This window comes from Mobula birostris, unplaced genomic scaffold (genome assembly GCF_030028105.1).
Source record: "Mobula birostris isolate sMobBir1 unplaced genomic scaffold, sMobBir1.hap1 scaffold_1106, whole genome shotgun sequence".
Classification (NCBI taxonomy): Eukaryota; Metazoa; Chordata; class Chondrichthyes; order Myliobatiformes; family Myliobatidae; genus Mobula; species Mobula birostris.
The window spans coordinates 93,612-106,700 of NW_027274147.1; the positions used below are offsets into that span (position 1 = coordinate 93,612).

At 53.2% G+C, this 13,089-nt stretch overlaps 1 protein-coding gene across 1 annotated transcript in view; it reads right to left on the reverse strand.

The window, feature by feature from the left end:
- Positions 1-13,089, reverse strand: part of LOC140192300 (potassium/sodium hyperpolarization-activated cyclic nucleotide-gated channel 3-like) — a 50,333-nt gene that overhangs the window by 19,667 nt on the left and 17,577 nt on the right. Inside the window, exon 3 of the mRNA XM_072249965.1 lies at positions 11,204-11,365. Within this exon, the coding sequence (XP_072106066.1) occupies positions 11,204-11,365 (162 nt within the window). The remainder of the gene's footprint in view (positions 1-11,203; positions 11,366-13,089) is intronic.

Below are 13,089 nucleotides of genomic sequence, written 5' to 3' on the forward strand. Positions count from 1 at the left end.
AGTGGAGTGGAGCGGAGCGGAGTGGAATGGAATGGAATAGAGTGGAGCGGAGTGGAATTGAGTGGAATGGAATGGAATGGAATCGAGTGGAGTGGAGTTGAATTGAGTGGAGTGGAGTGGAGTGGTGTAGAATGGAGTAGAGTGGAGTAGAGTGGAGTAGAGTGGAATGGAGTGGAGTGGAGTGGAATTGAGTGGAGTGGAGTGGGGTGGAGCGGAGTGGGGTGGAATGGAGTGGAATGGAATTGAGAGGAGTGGAGTGCAGTGGAGTGGAATTGGATGGGATGGGGTGGGGTGGGGTGGAGTGGAATGGAGTGGAGTGGAGTGGAGTGGAGTGGAATAGAATGGAATGGAATGGAATGGAATGGAAGGGAGTAGAGTGGAGTGGAGCGGAGTGGAATGGAATGGAATGGAAGGGAGTAGAGTGGAGTGGAGTGGAGTGGAGTGGGGGGTGGAATGGGGAGGAGTAGGGAGGAGTGGGGTGGAGTGGGGTGGAGTGGGGTGGAGTGGGGTGGAGTGGGGTGGAGTGTAGTGGAGTGGGGTGGAGTGTAGTGGAGTGTAGTGGAGTGTAGTGGAGTGGGGTGGAGTGGGGTGGAGTGGAGTGGAATGGAGTGGAATGGAGTGGGGTGCAGTGGAATGGAGTAGAGTGGAGTGGAGTGGAATTGAGTGGAGTGGTATGGAATGGAATCGAGTGGAGTGGAGTGGAATTGAGTGGAGTGGAGTGGAGTGGAGTGGAAATTGAGTGGAGTGGAGTGGAGTGGAAATTGAGTGGAGTGGAGTGGAGTGGAATGGAAAGGAATGGAGTTGAATTGAGTGGAGTGGAGTGGAGTGGAGTGGAGTGGAGTGGAGTGGAGTGGAGTGGAGTGGAGTAGAGTAGAGTAGAGTAGAGTAGAGTAGAGTAGAGTAGAGTAGAGTAGAGTGGAGTAGAGTGGAGCAGGGTGGAATGGAGTGGAATGGAATTGAGAGGAGTGGGGTGGAATGGGGAGGAGTGGGGTGGAATGGGGAGGAGTGGGGAGGAGTGGGGAGGAGTAGGGAGGAGTGGGGAGGAGTGGGGAGGAGTGGGGTGGAGTGGGGTGGAGTGGGGTGGAGTGGGGTGGAGTGGGGTGGAGTGGGGTGGAGTGGAGTGGAGTGGAGTGGAGTGCAGTGGAATGCAGTAGAGTGGAGTGGAGTGGAATTGAGTGGAGTGGAATGGAATGGAATCGAGTGGAGTGGAGTGGAGTGGAATTGAGTGGAGTGGAGTGGAATGGAAGGGAATGGAGTTGAATTGAGTGGAGTGGAGTGGAATGGAGTAGAGTAGAGTAGAGTAGAGTAGAGTGGAGTGGAGTGGAGTGGAGTGGAGTGGAGTGGAATTGAGTGGAGTGGAGTGGAATTGAGTGGAGTGGAGTGGGGTGGAGTGGAATGGAATGGAATCGAGTGGAGTGGAGTGGAGTGGAATTGAGTGGAGTGGAGTGGAATGGAAAGGAATGGAGTTGAATTCAGTGGAGTGGAGTGGAATGGAGTAGAGTGGAGTGGAGTGGAGTGGAGTGGAATTGAGTGGAGTGGAGTGGAGTGGAATTGAGTGGAGTGGAGTGGGGTGGAGTGGAGTGGGGTGGAGCGGAGTGGGGTGGAGTGGAATGGAGTGGAATGGAATGGAATCGCGTGGAGTGGAGTTGAGTGGAATGGAAAGGAATGGAGTTGAATTGAGTGGAGTGGAGTGGAATGGAGTGGAGTGGGATGTGATGGGATGGGATGGGATGGGATGGGATGGGATGGGATGGAATGGAATGGAATGGAATGGAATGGAGTGGAGTGGAGTGGAGTGGAGTGGAGTGGAATGGAGTGGGGTGGGGTGGGGTGGAGTGGGGTGGAGTGGGGTGGAGTGGGGTGGAGTGGAGTGGAGTGGGGTGGGGTGGAGTGGAGTGGGGTAGAGTGGGTTGGAGTGGAATGGGATGGGATAGGGTGGGGTGGAGTGGAGTGGAATGGAGTGGAGTGGAGTGGAGTGGAGTGGAATTGAGTGGAGTGGAGTGGAATTGAGTGGAGTGGAGTGGGGTGGAGCGGAGTGGGGTGGAATGGAGTGGAATGGAATTGAGAGGAGTGGAGTGCAGTGGAGTGGAATTGGATGGGATGGGGTGGGGTGGGGTGGAGTGGAATAGAATGGAATGGAATGGAATGGAAGGGAGTAGAGTGGAGTGGAGTGGAGTGGAATGGAATGGAATGGAAGGGAGTAGAGTGGAGTGGAGTGGAGTGGAGTGGGGGGGTGGAATGGGGAGGAGTAGGGAGGAGTGGGGTGGAGTGGAGTGGGGTGGGGTGGAGTGGAGTGGAATGGAGTGGAATGGAGTGGGGTGCAGTGGAATGGAGTAGAGTGGAGTGGAATGGAGTAGAGTGGAGTGGAGTGGAATTGAGTGGAGTGGTATGGAATGGAATCGAGTGGAGTGGAGTGGAGTGGAATTGAGTGGAGTGGAGTGGAGTGGAGTGGAATGGAAAGGAATGGAGTTGAATTGAGTGGAGTGGAGTGGAGTGGAGTGGAGTGGAGTGGAGTGGAGTGGAGTGGAGTGGAGTGGAGTGGAGTAGAGTAGAGTAGAGTAGAGTAGAGTAGAGTAGAGTGGAGTGGAGTGGAGTGGAGTGGAGTGGAGTGGAGTGGAGTGGAGCAGAGTGGAATGGAGTGGAATGGAATTGAGAGGAGTGGGGTGGAATGGGGAGGAGTGGGGTGTAGTGGAGTGGGGTGGAGTGGAGTGGAATGGAATGGAGTGGAGTGGAGTGGAGTGGAGTGGAGTGGAGTGGAGTGGAATGGAATGGAGTGGGATGCAGTGGAATGGAGTAGAGTGGAGTGGAGTGGAATTGAGTGGAGTGGAATGGAATGGAATCGAGTGGAGTGGAGTGGAGTGGAATTGAGTGGAATTGAGTGGAGTGGAGTGGAATTGAGTGGAGTGGAGTGGAGTGGAAATTGAGTGGAGTGGAGTGGAATGGAATGGAAAGGAATGGAGTTGAATTGAGTGGAGTGGAGTGGAGTGGAGTGGAGTAGAGTAGAGTAGAGTAGAGTAGAGTAGAGTAGAGTAGAGTAGAGTAGAGTAGAGTAGAGTAGAGTAGAGTAGAGTAGAGTAGAGTAGAGTGGAGTGGAGTGGAGTGGAGTGGAGTGGAGTGGAGTGGAGTGGAGTGGAGTGGAGTGAAGTGAAGTGAAGTGAAGTGAAGTGGAGTGGAGTGGAGTGGAGTGGAGTGGAGTGGGGTGCAGTGGAATGGAGTAGAGTGGAGTGGAGTGGAGTGGAATTGAGTGGAGTGGTATGGAATGGAATCGAGTGGAGTGGAGTGGCGTGGAGTGGAGTGGAGTGGAGTGGAGTGGAATTGAGTGGAGTGGAGTGGAGTGGAGTGGAGTGGAGTGGAAATTGAGTGGAGTGGAGTGGAGTGGAATGGAAAGGAATGGAGTGGAGTGGAGTGGAGTGGAGTGGAGTGGAGTGGAGTGGAGTGGAGTAGAGTAGAGTAGAGTAGAGTAGAGTAGAGTAGAGTAGAGTAGAGTAGAGTGGAGTGGAGTAGAGTGGAGTGGAGTGGAGTGGAGTGGAGTGGAGTGGAGTGGAGTGGAGTGGAGTGGAATGGAGCGGAATGGAGTGGAATGGAATTGAGAGGAGTGGGGTGGAATGGGGAGGAGTGGGGAGGAGTGGGGAGGAGTAGGGAGGAGTAGGGAGGAGTAGGGAGGAGTAGGGAGGAGTGGGGTGGAGTGGGGTGGAGTGGGGTGGAGTGGAGTGGAGTGGAGTGGAATGGAGTGGAGTGGAGTGGAATGGAGTGGGATGCAGTGGAATGGAGTAGAGTGGAGTGGAGTGGAATTGAGTGGAGTGGAATGGAATGGAATCGAGTGGAGTGGAGTGGAGTGGAATTGAGTGGAGTGGAGTGGAATTGAGTGGAGTGGAGTGGAGTGGAAATTGAGTGGAGTGGAGTGGAATGGAATGGAAAGGAATGGAGTTGAATTGAGTGGAGTGGAGTGGAGTGGAGTGGAGTGGAGTGGAGTAGAGTAGAGTAGAGTAGAGTAGAGTAGAGTAGAGTAGAGTAGAGTAGAGTAGAGTGGAGTGGAGTGGAGTGGAGTGGAGTGGAGTGGAGTGGAGTGGAGTGGAGTGGAGTGGAGTGGAGTGAAGTGAAGTGAAGTGAAGTGAAGTGGAGTGGAGTGGAGTGGAGTGGAGTGGGGTGGGGTGCAGTGGAATGGAGTAGAGTGGAGTGGAGTGGAGTGGAATTGAGTGGAGTGGTATGGAATGGAATCGAGTGGAGTGGAGTGGCGTGGAGTGGAGTGGAGTGGAGTGGAGTGGAATTGAGTGGAGTGGAGTGGAGTGGAGTGGAAATTGAGTGGAGTGGAGTGGAGTGGAATGGAAAGGAATGGAGTTGAATTGAGTGGAGTGGAGTGGAGTGGAGTGGAGTGGAGTGGAGTGGAGTGGAGTAGAGTAGAGTAGAGTAGAGTAGAGTAGAGTAGAGTAGAGTAGAGTAGAGTAGAGTGGAGTGGAGTGGAGTGGAGTGGAGTGGAGTGGAGTGGAGTGGAGTGGAATGGAGCGGAATGGAGTGGAATGGAATTGAGAGGAGTGGGGTGGAATGGGGAGGAGTGGGGAGGAGTGGGGAGGAGTAGGGAGGAGTAGGGAGGAGTAGGGAGGAGTAGGGAGGAGTGGGGTGGAGTGGGGTGGAGTGGGGTGGAGTGGAGTGGAGTGGAGTGGAATGGAGTGGAGTGGAGTGGAATGGAGTGGGATGCAGTGGAATGGAGTAGAGTGGAGTGGAGTGGAATTGAGTGGAGTGGAATGGAATGGAATCGAGTGGAGTGGAGTGGAGTGGAATCGAGTGGAGTGGAGTGGAATGGAAGGGAATGGAGTTGCAATGAGTGGAGTGGAATGGAATGGAGTAGAGTGGAGTGGAGTGGAGTGGAATTGAGTGGAGTGGAATGGAATGGAATCGCGTGGAGTGGAGTTGAGTGGAATGGAAAGGAATGGAGTTGAATTGAGTGGAGTGGAGTGGAATGGAGTGGAGTGGGATGGGATGGGATGGGATGGAATGGAATGGAGTGGAGTGGAGTGGAGTGGAGTGCAATGGAGGGGAGTGCAATGGAGTGGAGTGGAGTGGGGTGGAGTGGGTTGGAGTGGAATAGGATGGGATAGGGTGGGGTGGAGTGGAGTGGAATGGAATTGAGAGGAGTGGAGTGCAGTGGAGTGGAATGGGATGGGGTGGGGTGGGGTGGGGTGGAATGGAGTGTAGTGTAGTGTAGTGTAGTGTAGTGGAGTGGAGTGGAGTGGAGTGGAGTGGAGTGGAATGGAATGGAATGGAATGGAATGGAATGGAATGGAATAGAATGGAGTGGAGCGGAGTGGAGTGGAGTGGAGTGGAGTGGAGTGGAATGGAGTGGAATGGAATGGAATAGAGTGGAGCGGAGTGGAATTGAGTGGAGTGGAATGGAATGGAATCGAGTGGAGTGGAGTGGAATTGAGTGGAGTGGAGTGGAATTGAGTGGAGTGGAGTGGAATGGAAGGGAATGGAGTTGAATTGAGTGGAGTGGAGTGGAGTGGAGTGGAGTGGAGTGGAGTGGGGTGGAGTGGAATGGAGTGGAGTGGGATGGGATGGGATGGGATGGGATGGGATGGAATGGGATGGGATGGGATGGGATGGGATGGGATGGAGTGGAGCGGAGCGGAGTGGAGTGGAGTGCAATGGAGTGGAGTGGGGTGGAGTGGGTTAGAGTGGAATGGGATGGGATAGGGAGGGGTGGAGTGGAGTGGAATGGAGTGGAATGGAATTGAGAGGAGTGGAATGCAGTGGAGTGGAATGGGATGGGATGGGATGGGGTGGGGTGGGGTGGGATGGGGTGGGGTGGGGTGGGATGGGGTGGGGTGGGGTGGGGTGGGGTTGGGTGGGGTGGGATGGGGTGGAATGGAATGGAGTGGAGTGGAGTGGAGTGGAATAGAATGGAATGGAATGGAATGGAATGGAGTGGAGCGGAGCGGAGTGGAGTGGAGTGGAGTGGAGTGGAATGGAATAGAGTGGAGCGGAGTGGAGTGGAGTGGAGTGGAATAGAGTGGAGTGGAATAGAGTGGATTGGAGTGGAATGGAGTGGAATGGAATTGAGAGGAGTGGAGTGGGATGGGATGTGGTGGGGTGGGGTGGGATGGGATGGGATGGGATGGGGTGGGGTGGGGTGGAATGGAGTGGAGTGGAGTGGAATGGAGTGGAATGGAGTGGAGTGGAGTGGAATTGAGTGGAGTGGGATGGAATGGAATGAGTTGGCTGGGGTGGAGTGGAGTGGAATGGAGTGGAATGGAATTGAGAGGAGTGGAGTGGAGTGGAGTGGAATGGAATGGAGCAGAGTGGAGTGGAATTGAGTGGAGTGGAGTGGAATGGAATTGAGTGGAGTAGGATGGAATGGAATGAGTTGGGTGGGGTGGAGTGGACTGGAATGGAGTGGAATGGAATTGAGAGGAGTGGAATTGAGTGGAGTGGAATGGAATGGAGCGGAGTGGAGTGGAATTGAGTGGAGTGGAGTGGAATGGAATTGAGAGGAGTGGAGTGGGATGGGATGTGGTGGGGTGGGGTGGGATGGGATGGGATGGGATGGGGTGGGGTGGGGTGGAATGGAGTGGAGTGGAGTGGAATGGAGTGGAATGGAGTGGAGTGGAGTGGAATTGAGTGGAGTGGGATGGAATGGAATGAGTTGGCTGGGGTGGAGTGGAGTGGAATGGAGTGGAATGGAATTGAGAGGAGTGGAGTGGAGTGGAGTGGAATGGAATGGAGCAGAGTGGAGTGGAATTGAGTGGAGTGGAGTGGAATGGAATTGAGTGGAGTAGGATGGAATGGAATGAGTTGGGTGGGGTGGAGTGGACTGGAATGGAGTGGAATGGAATTGAGAGGAGTGGAATTGAGTGGAGTGGAATGGAATGGAGCGGAGTGGAGTGGAATTGAGTGGAGTGGAGTGGAATGGAATTGAGTGGAGTGGAGTGGAGTGGAAATTGAGTGGAGTGGAGTGGAATGGAAAGGAATGGAGTTGAATTGAGTGGAGTGGAGTGGAGTGGAGTAGAGTGGAGTAGAGTGGAATGGAGTGGAATGGAGTGGAGTGGAGTGGAGTGGAATTGAGTGGAGTGGAGTGGAATTGAGTGGAGCGGAGTGGGGTGGAGTGGAGTGGGGTGGAATGGAGTGGAATGGAATTGAGAGGAGTGGAGTGCAGTGGAGTGGAATTGGATCGGATGGGGTGGGGTGGGGTGGAGTGGAATGGAGTGGAGTGGAGTGGAGTGGAATAGAATGGAATGGAATGGAATGGAATGGAATGGAATGGAATGGAAGGGAGTAGAGTGGAGTGGAGTGGGGGGGTGGAATGGGGAGGAGTAGGGAGGAGTGGGGTGGAGTGGAGTGGGGTGGAGTGGAGTGGAATGGAGTGGAATGGAGTGAGGTGCAGTGGAATGGAGTAGAGTGGAGTGGAATGGAGTAGAGTGGAGTGGAATGGAGTAGAGTGGAGTGGAGTGGAATTGAGTGGAGTGGTATGGAATGGAATCGAGTGGAGTGGAGTGGAGTGGAGTGGAATTGAGTGGAGTGGAGTGGAGTGGAATGGAAAGGAATGGAGTTGAATTGAGTGGAGTGGAGTGGAGTGGAGTGGAGTGGAGTGGAGTGGAGTGGAGCGGAGCAGAGTAGAGTAGAGTAGAGTAGAGTAGAGTGGAGTAGAGTGGAGTGGAGTGGAGTGGAGTGGAGCAGAATGGAATGGAGTGGAATGGAATTGAGAGGAGTGGGGTTTAATGGGGAGGAGTGGGGAGGAGTGGGGTGTAGTGGAGTGGGGTGGAGTGGAGTGGGGTGGAGTGGAGTGGAGTGGAGTGGAATGGAATCGAGTGGAGTGGAGTGGAGTGGAGTGGAATTGAGTGGAGTGGAGTGGAGTGGAAAGGAAAGGAATGGAGTTGAATTGAGTGGAGTGGAGTGGAGTGGAGTGGAGTGGAGTAGAGTAGAGTAGAGTAGAGTAGAGTAGAGTAGAGTAGAGTAGAGTAGAGTAGAGTAGAGTAGAGTGGAGTGGAGTGGAGTGGAGTGGAGTGGAGTGGAGCAGAGTGGAATGGAGTGGAATGGAATTGAGAGGAGTGGGGTTTAATGGGGAGGAGTGGGGAGGAGTGGGGTGTAGTGGAGTGGGGTGGAGTGGAGTGGGGTGGAGTGGAGTGGAGTGGAGTGGAGTGGAGTGGAGTGGAGTGGAATGGAATGGAATGGAATGGAGTGGAATGGAGTGGAGTGGAGTGGAATGGAATGGAGTGGGATGCAGTGGAATGGAGTAGAGTGGAGTGGAGTGGAATTGAGTGGAGTGGAATGGAATGGAATCGAGTGGAGTGGAGTGGAGTGGAATTGAGTGGAATTGAGTGGAGTGGAGTGGAGTGGAAATTGAGTGGAGTGGAGTGGAATGGAAAGGAATGGAGTTGAATTGAGTGGAGTGGAGTGGAGTGGAGTGGAGTGGAGTGGAGTAGAGTAGAGTAGAGTAGAGTAGAGTAGAGTAGAGTAGAGTAGAGTAGAGTAGAGTAGAGTAGAGTAGAGTAGAGTAGAGTAGAGTGGAGTGGAGTGGAGTGGAGTGGAGTGGAGTGGAGTGGAGTGGAGTGGAGTGGGGTGCAGTGGAATGGAGTAGAGTGGAGCGGAGTGGAGTGGAGTGGAGTGGAATAGAGTGGAGTGGAATAGAGTGGATTGGAGTGGAATGGAGTGGAATGGAATTGAGAGGAGTGAAGTGGAGTGGGATGGGATGTGGTGGGGTAGGGTGGGATGGGATGGGGTGGGGTGGGGTGGACTGGAATGGAGTGGAGTGGAGTGGAGTGGAATGGAGTGGAATGGAGTGGAGTGGAGTGGAATTGAGTGGAGTGGGATGGAATGGAATGAGTTGGGTGGGGTGGAGTGGAGCGGAATGGAGTGGAATGGAATTGAGAGGAGTGGAGTGGAGTGGAGTGGAATGGAATGGAACAGAGTGGAGTGGAGTGGAAGGGAGTGGAGTGGAGTGGAGTGGAGTGGAATGGAATGGGGTGGAGTGGAGTGGAATGGAATTGAGAGAAGTGGAGTGGAATGGAGTGGAGTGGAGTGGGGTGGACTGGGGTGGAATGGAGTGGAATGGAGTGGAATGGAGTGGGGTGGAGTGGGGTGGAGTGGGGTGGAATTGAGGGGAATTGAGTGGACTGGGGAGGAGTGGGGTGGGGTGGAGTGGAGTGGGGTGGAGTGGGGTGGAGTGGGGTAGAGTGGGGTAGAGTGGGGTGGAGTGGGGTGGAGTGGGGTGGGGTGTGGTGGGGTGGAGTGGAATGGAGTGGAGTGGTGTGGAGTGGAGTGGAGTGGGATGGGATGGGATGGGATGGGATGGGGTGGGATGGGGTGGGATGGGGTGGGATGGGGTGGGATGGGGTGGGATGTGGTGGGATGGGATGGGATGGGATGGGATGGAATGGGATGGAATGGGATGGAATGGGATGGGATGGGGTGGGATGGGGTGGGGTCGGGTGGGGTCGGGTGGGATGGGATGGGATGGGATAGAGTGGAGTGGAGTGGAGTGGAGTGGAATTGAGTGGAGTGGAGTGGAGTGGAATTGAGTGGAGTGGAGTGGAATGGAATTGAGTAGAGTGGAGTGAAGTGGGATGGGATGGGGTGGGGTGTGGTGGGATGGGATAGAGTGGAGTGGAGTGGGATGGGATGGGATGGGGTGGCGTGGGGTGGGTTGGGGTGGGATGGGATGGGGTGGGATTGTGTGGGATGGGATGGGATGGGATAGAGTGGAGTGGAATGGAATGGAGTGGAGTGGAGTGGAATTGAGTGGAGTGGGATGGGATGGGATGGGGTGGGGTGTGGTGGGATGGGATGGGATAGAGTGGAGTGGAATGGAGTGGAGTGGAGTGGAGTGGAATTGAGTGGAGTGGAGTGGAATGGAATTGAGTGGGATGGGATGGGGTGGGGTGGGGTGTGGTGGGATGGGATGGGGTGGGATGGGATAGAGTGGAGTGGAGTGGGATGGGGTGGGGTGGGGTGGGGTGGGGTGGGGGGGATGGGATGGAGTGGGATTGGATGGGATGGGATGGGATAGAGTGGAGTGGAATGGAGTGGAGTGGAGTGGAGTGGATTTGAGTGGAGTGGAGTGGAGTGGAGTGGGATGGGATGGGGTGGGGTGGGGTGTGGTGGGATGGGATGGGATGGGGTGGGATGGGATGGGATGGGGTGGGGTGTGGTGGGATGGGATGGGATGGGATGGGTGGGGTGTGGTGGGATGGGATGGGATGGGTGGGGTGTGGTGGGATGGGATGGGATGGGTGGGGTGTGGTGGGATGGGATGGGATAGAGTGGAGTGGAATGGAGTGGAGTGGAGTGGATTGGGGTGGAGTGGAATTGAGTGGAGTGGAGTGGAGTGGAGTGAAGTGGAATGATCTTTATTGTCATTATACATAGGTACAATGAAACTCTGTTTGGCTTCCTCTCAGGCAATTAAATAAAGCGGTAGATAAAAACAAGACAGGAATAGAAAAACAGTATTAAATAGCTAAGTAGCAGAAAATAAGTTGCAGCAGGTCAAGAATATCACAGTATACTGTTAAATATATATTATTTCTGTTTTTGCACGATTTTTAATGTATTCAATATACGTATACTATAATTGATTTATTTTTTTCTCTCTTTTATATTATGTATCGCACTGAACTGCTGCTGCTAGGTTAACAAATTTCACAACACATGCCGGTGCTAACAAACCTGATTCTGATATCCAAATGCCTGTTTAAATGCATCTTGAATCTCTCTGCTGTATCTGTCTCCATCACCACCAGCCCTGACAGCACACGCCAGGCACCCACTACTCTCCGTACAAAATCAAATTTGCCCCACCCATATAACCATGTAACAATTACAGCACGGAAACAGGCCAACTCGGCCCTTCTAGTCCGTGCCGAACTCTTACTCTCACCTAGTCCCACCGACCATCTCCTTTAAACTTTTCCCCTCTCACCTTAAACCCATACCCTCTAACATTTGACATTTCCACCCGGGGGGTGTGGGGGACGTATTTACCCTATCGCACCTCTCATAATTTTATATACTGTATTTATGCACTAATTTTGCTTTCATTCTCTCCCAGTTCTGACAAAAGCATCTTCGACCTGAAATAATTTGACCTGTCTCTTCCTCCGTGGATGCTGCCCAACTTGTTGGATATCTCCAATATCTTTATTTTGTATTCCCAGCGCCTGTGGATTTTTGCTTGATTTTTCCACCCCCCCCCCCAACCCCCAGCACTTACCACCATGCGGTTGATGGAGACCCAGCAATCCTCTGGGAAGTCCTGGAGCATGGGAACAAGGAACTGGAGGCAGCCATCCCAGTGGCACAGCAAGAGCATCATCCCGATGAGGTTGACAATCCTCACCACTGCACTGGCTAGGTCGTAGGTCATGTGGAAAATCTGACGAATAGAGCAAGAGAGATGGTGAGGGTGGGTTCTTCAACCTGCCCTGTGATTGGTTGCCCACCGGTGGGTAGAGGAAGGGGTGACATGTTTGAGTCTGGCTGAGGAGTGAGGAATTGGAGAGGGGGCAGAGCAGGTTTACGAGGATGTTACAAGGTGAGGAAAATCGTCGCGATGGAGAAGAATTGGATAGGCTGGGCTGGAACAGATGAAGGCAAACTAAATTGGCATGGATAAGTTGTGAGGGTCCATGTAACAGGGTCTCACAGCACTAGCCCAGCTTCGATTCAGCCTCCAGTGCTGTCTGCGTGGAGTTTGCACGTTCTCCCAAGCCATACTTCTTGCTTAGTATTATACACAATTTCAGCATCACTCCCTAACACAAGAACCTCGCTCCAGACTTCCCCATTGGTGGAACATGGTCTGTCCCGTCAAGCGGTCAAAAGCAGACAACCACCACACCCCACCCACCCCGGACATCCTCTCTTCTCCCCTCTCCCATCAGGCAGAAGGTACAAAAGCCTGAATGCTTGTGCCACCAGGCTCAAGGGCAGCTTCTACCCGACTGCTGAGTGGTTCCCTAGTACAATGGACCGCACAATCTACCTTGTTCTGCCCTCATACCCACTGAGCTACCCACCGCCTAGCAACCCCAGCCTAATCACAGGACAACTTACAATGACCAACCGGTGCATCTTTGGACTATGAGGGGAAACCAGAGCACCTGGAGGAAACTCATGCACTCACGGGAACTTCTTAAAGACGGCGCAGGAAATGAACGTAATTTGGTGCGGCACGACTCGAAGGGCCAACTCCACACCATATCACTGAAGAAAATAAGTGAATGAAATACCTCAGCACATCACAGCAACCAGTTCCCCTCCACGGACTCTGTTTACACTTCTCGCTGCCTCAGTAAAGCAGCCAGTAGAATCAAAGACCCCTCCCACCCCGGACATCCTCTCTTCCCCCCTGTCCCATCAGGCAACACTGACCCTCAGGCTCGGGGACAACTTCTACTCCCACTGTTACCAGACCACTGAACAATAAGATGAACCCTCGACCTCACAATCTACCTCGCTATGATCTTGCACCTCATCGTCGACCCGCCCTGCACTTTCTCTGTAGCTGTTACGTTTTATTCCGCATTTTGTTATTGATTTACCTTGTTCTACCTCAATGCACTGTGTAACGATCTGATCTGTATGAACAAGACCAGCTTTCCACTGTATCATAGAATAAACCAGTAACAAGTCCAATTCCAGCAGGTGAACCGTCTCCCTCAGGTCTCGCCCACAGCCACTGAGGGATGTTTCGGGACGTGTGAATAAGGTCCCAAAGAAAGGGTATTTGATGCCTTTCACTGTGGTAAGAAAAGCAAATGGTCTAAATGAGTTTCGCCAGGCTAATTCCTGGGATGCGAGGCTTGTCCTATCAGGAGAGCTTGGGTCAGTACCCTTTAGAGTTTAGGAAAATGAAGGGTGATCTTATTTGATAGATTTAATTTGATAAGATCTTATTTGAAAGAGCCCGAATAAGAATAATAGGGTACCACAATGGTTCAGATGGCAGAGACCCAAATTTGAACCCGGCCCCCCGGTGCTGTCTATGTGGAGTTTGCATGTTTCCCTTTTAATAGTATCTCCCGATGACCTGGGGGTTGCTTGGTGTCGGGTCCGCTACTTTTCACATTATGTGTCAATGATCTGGATGATGGAACT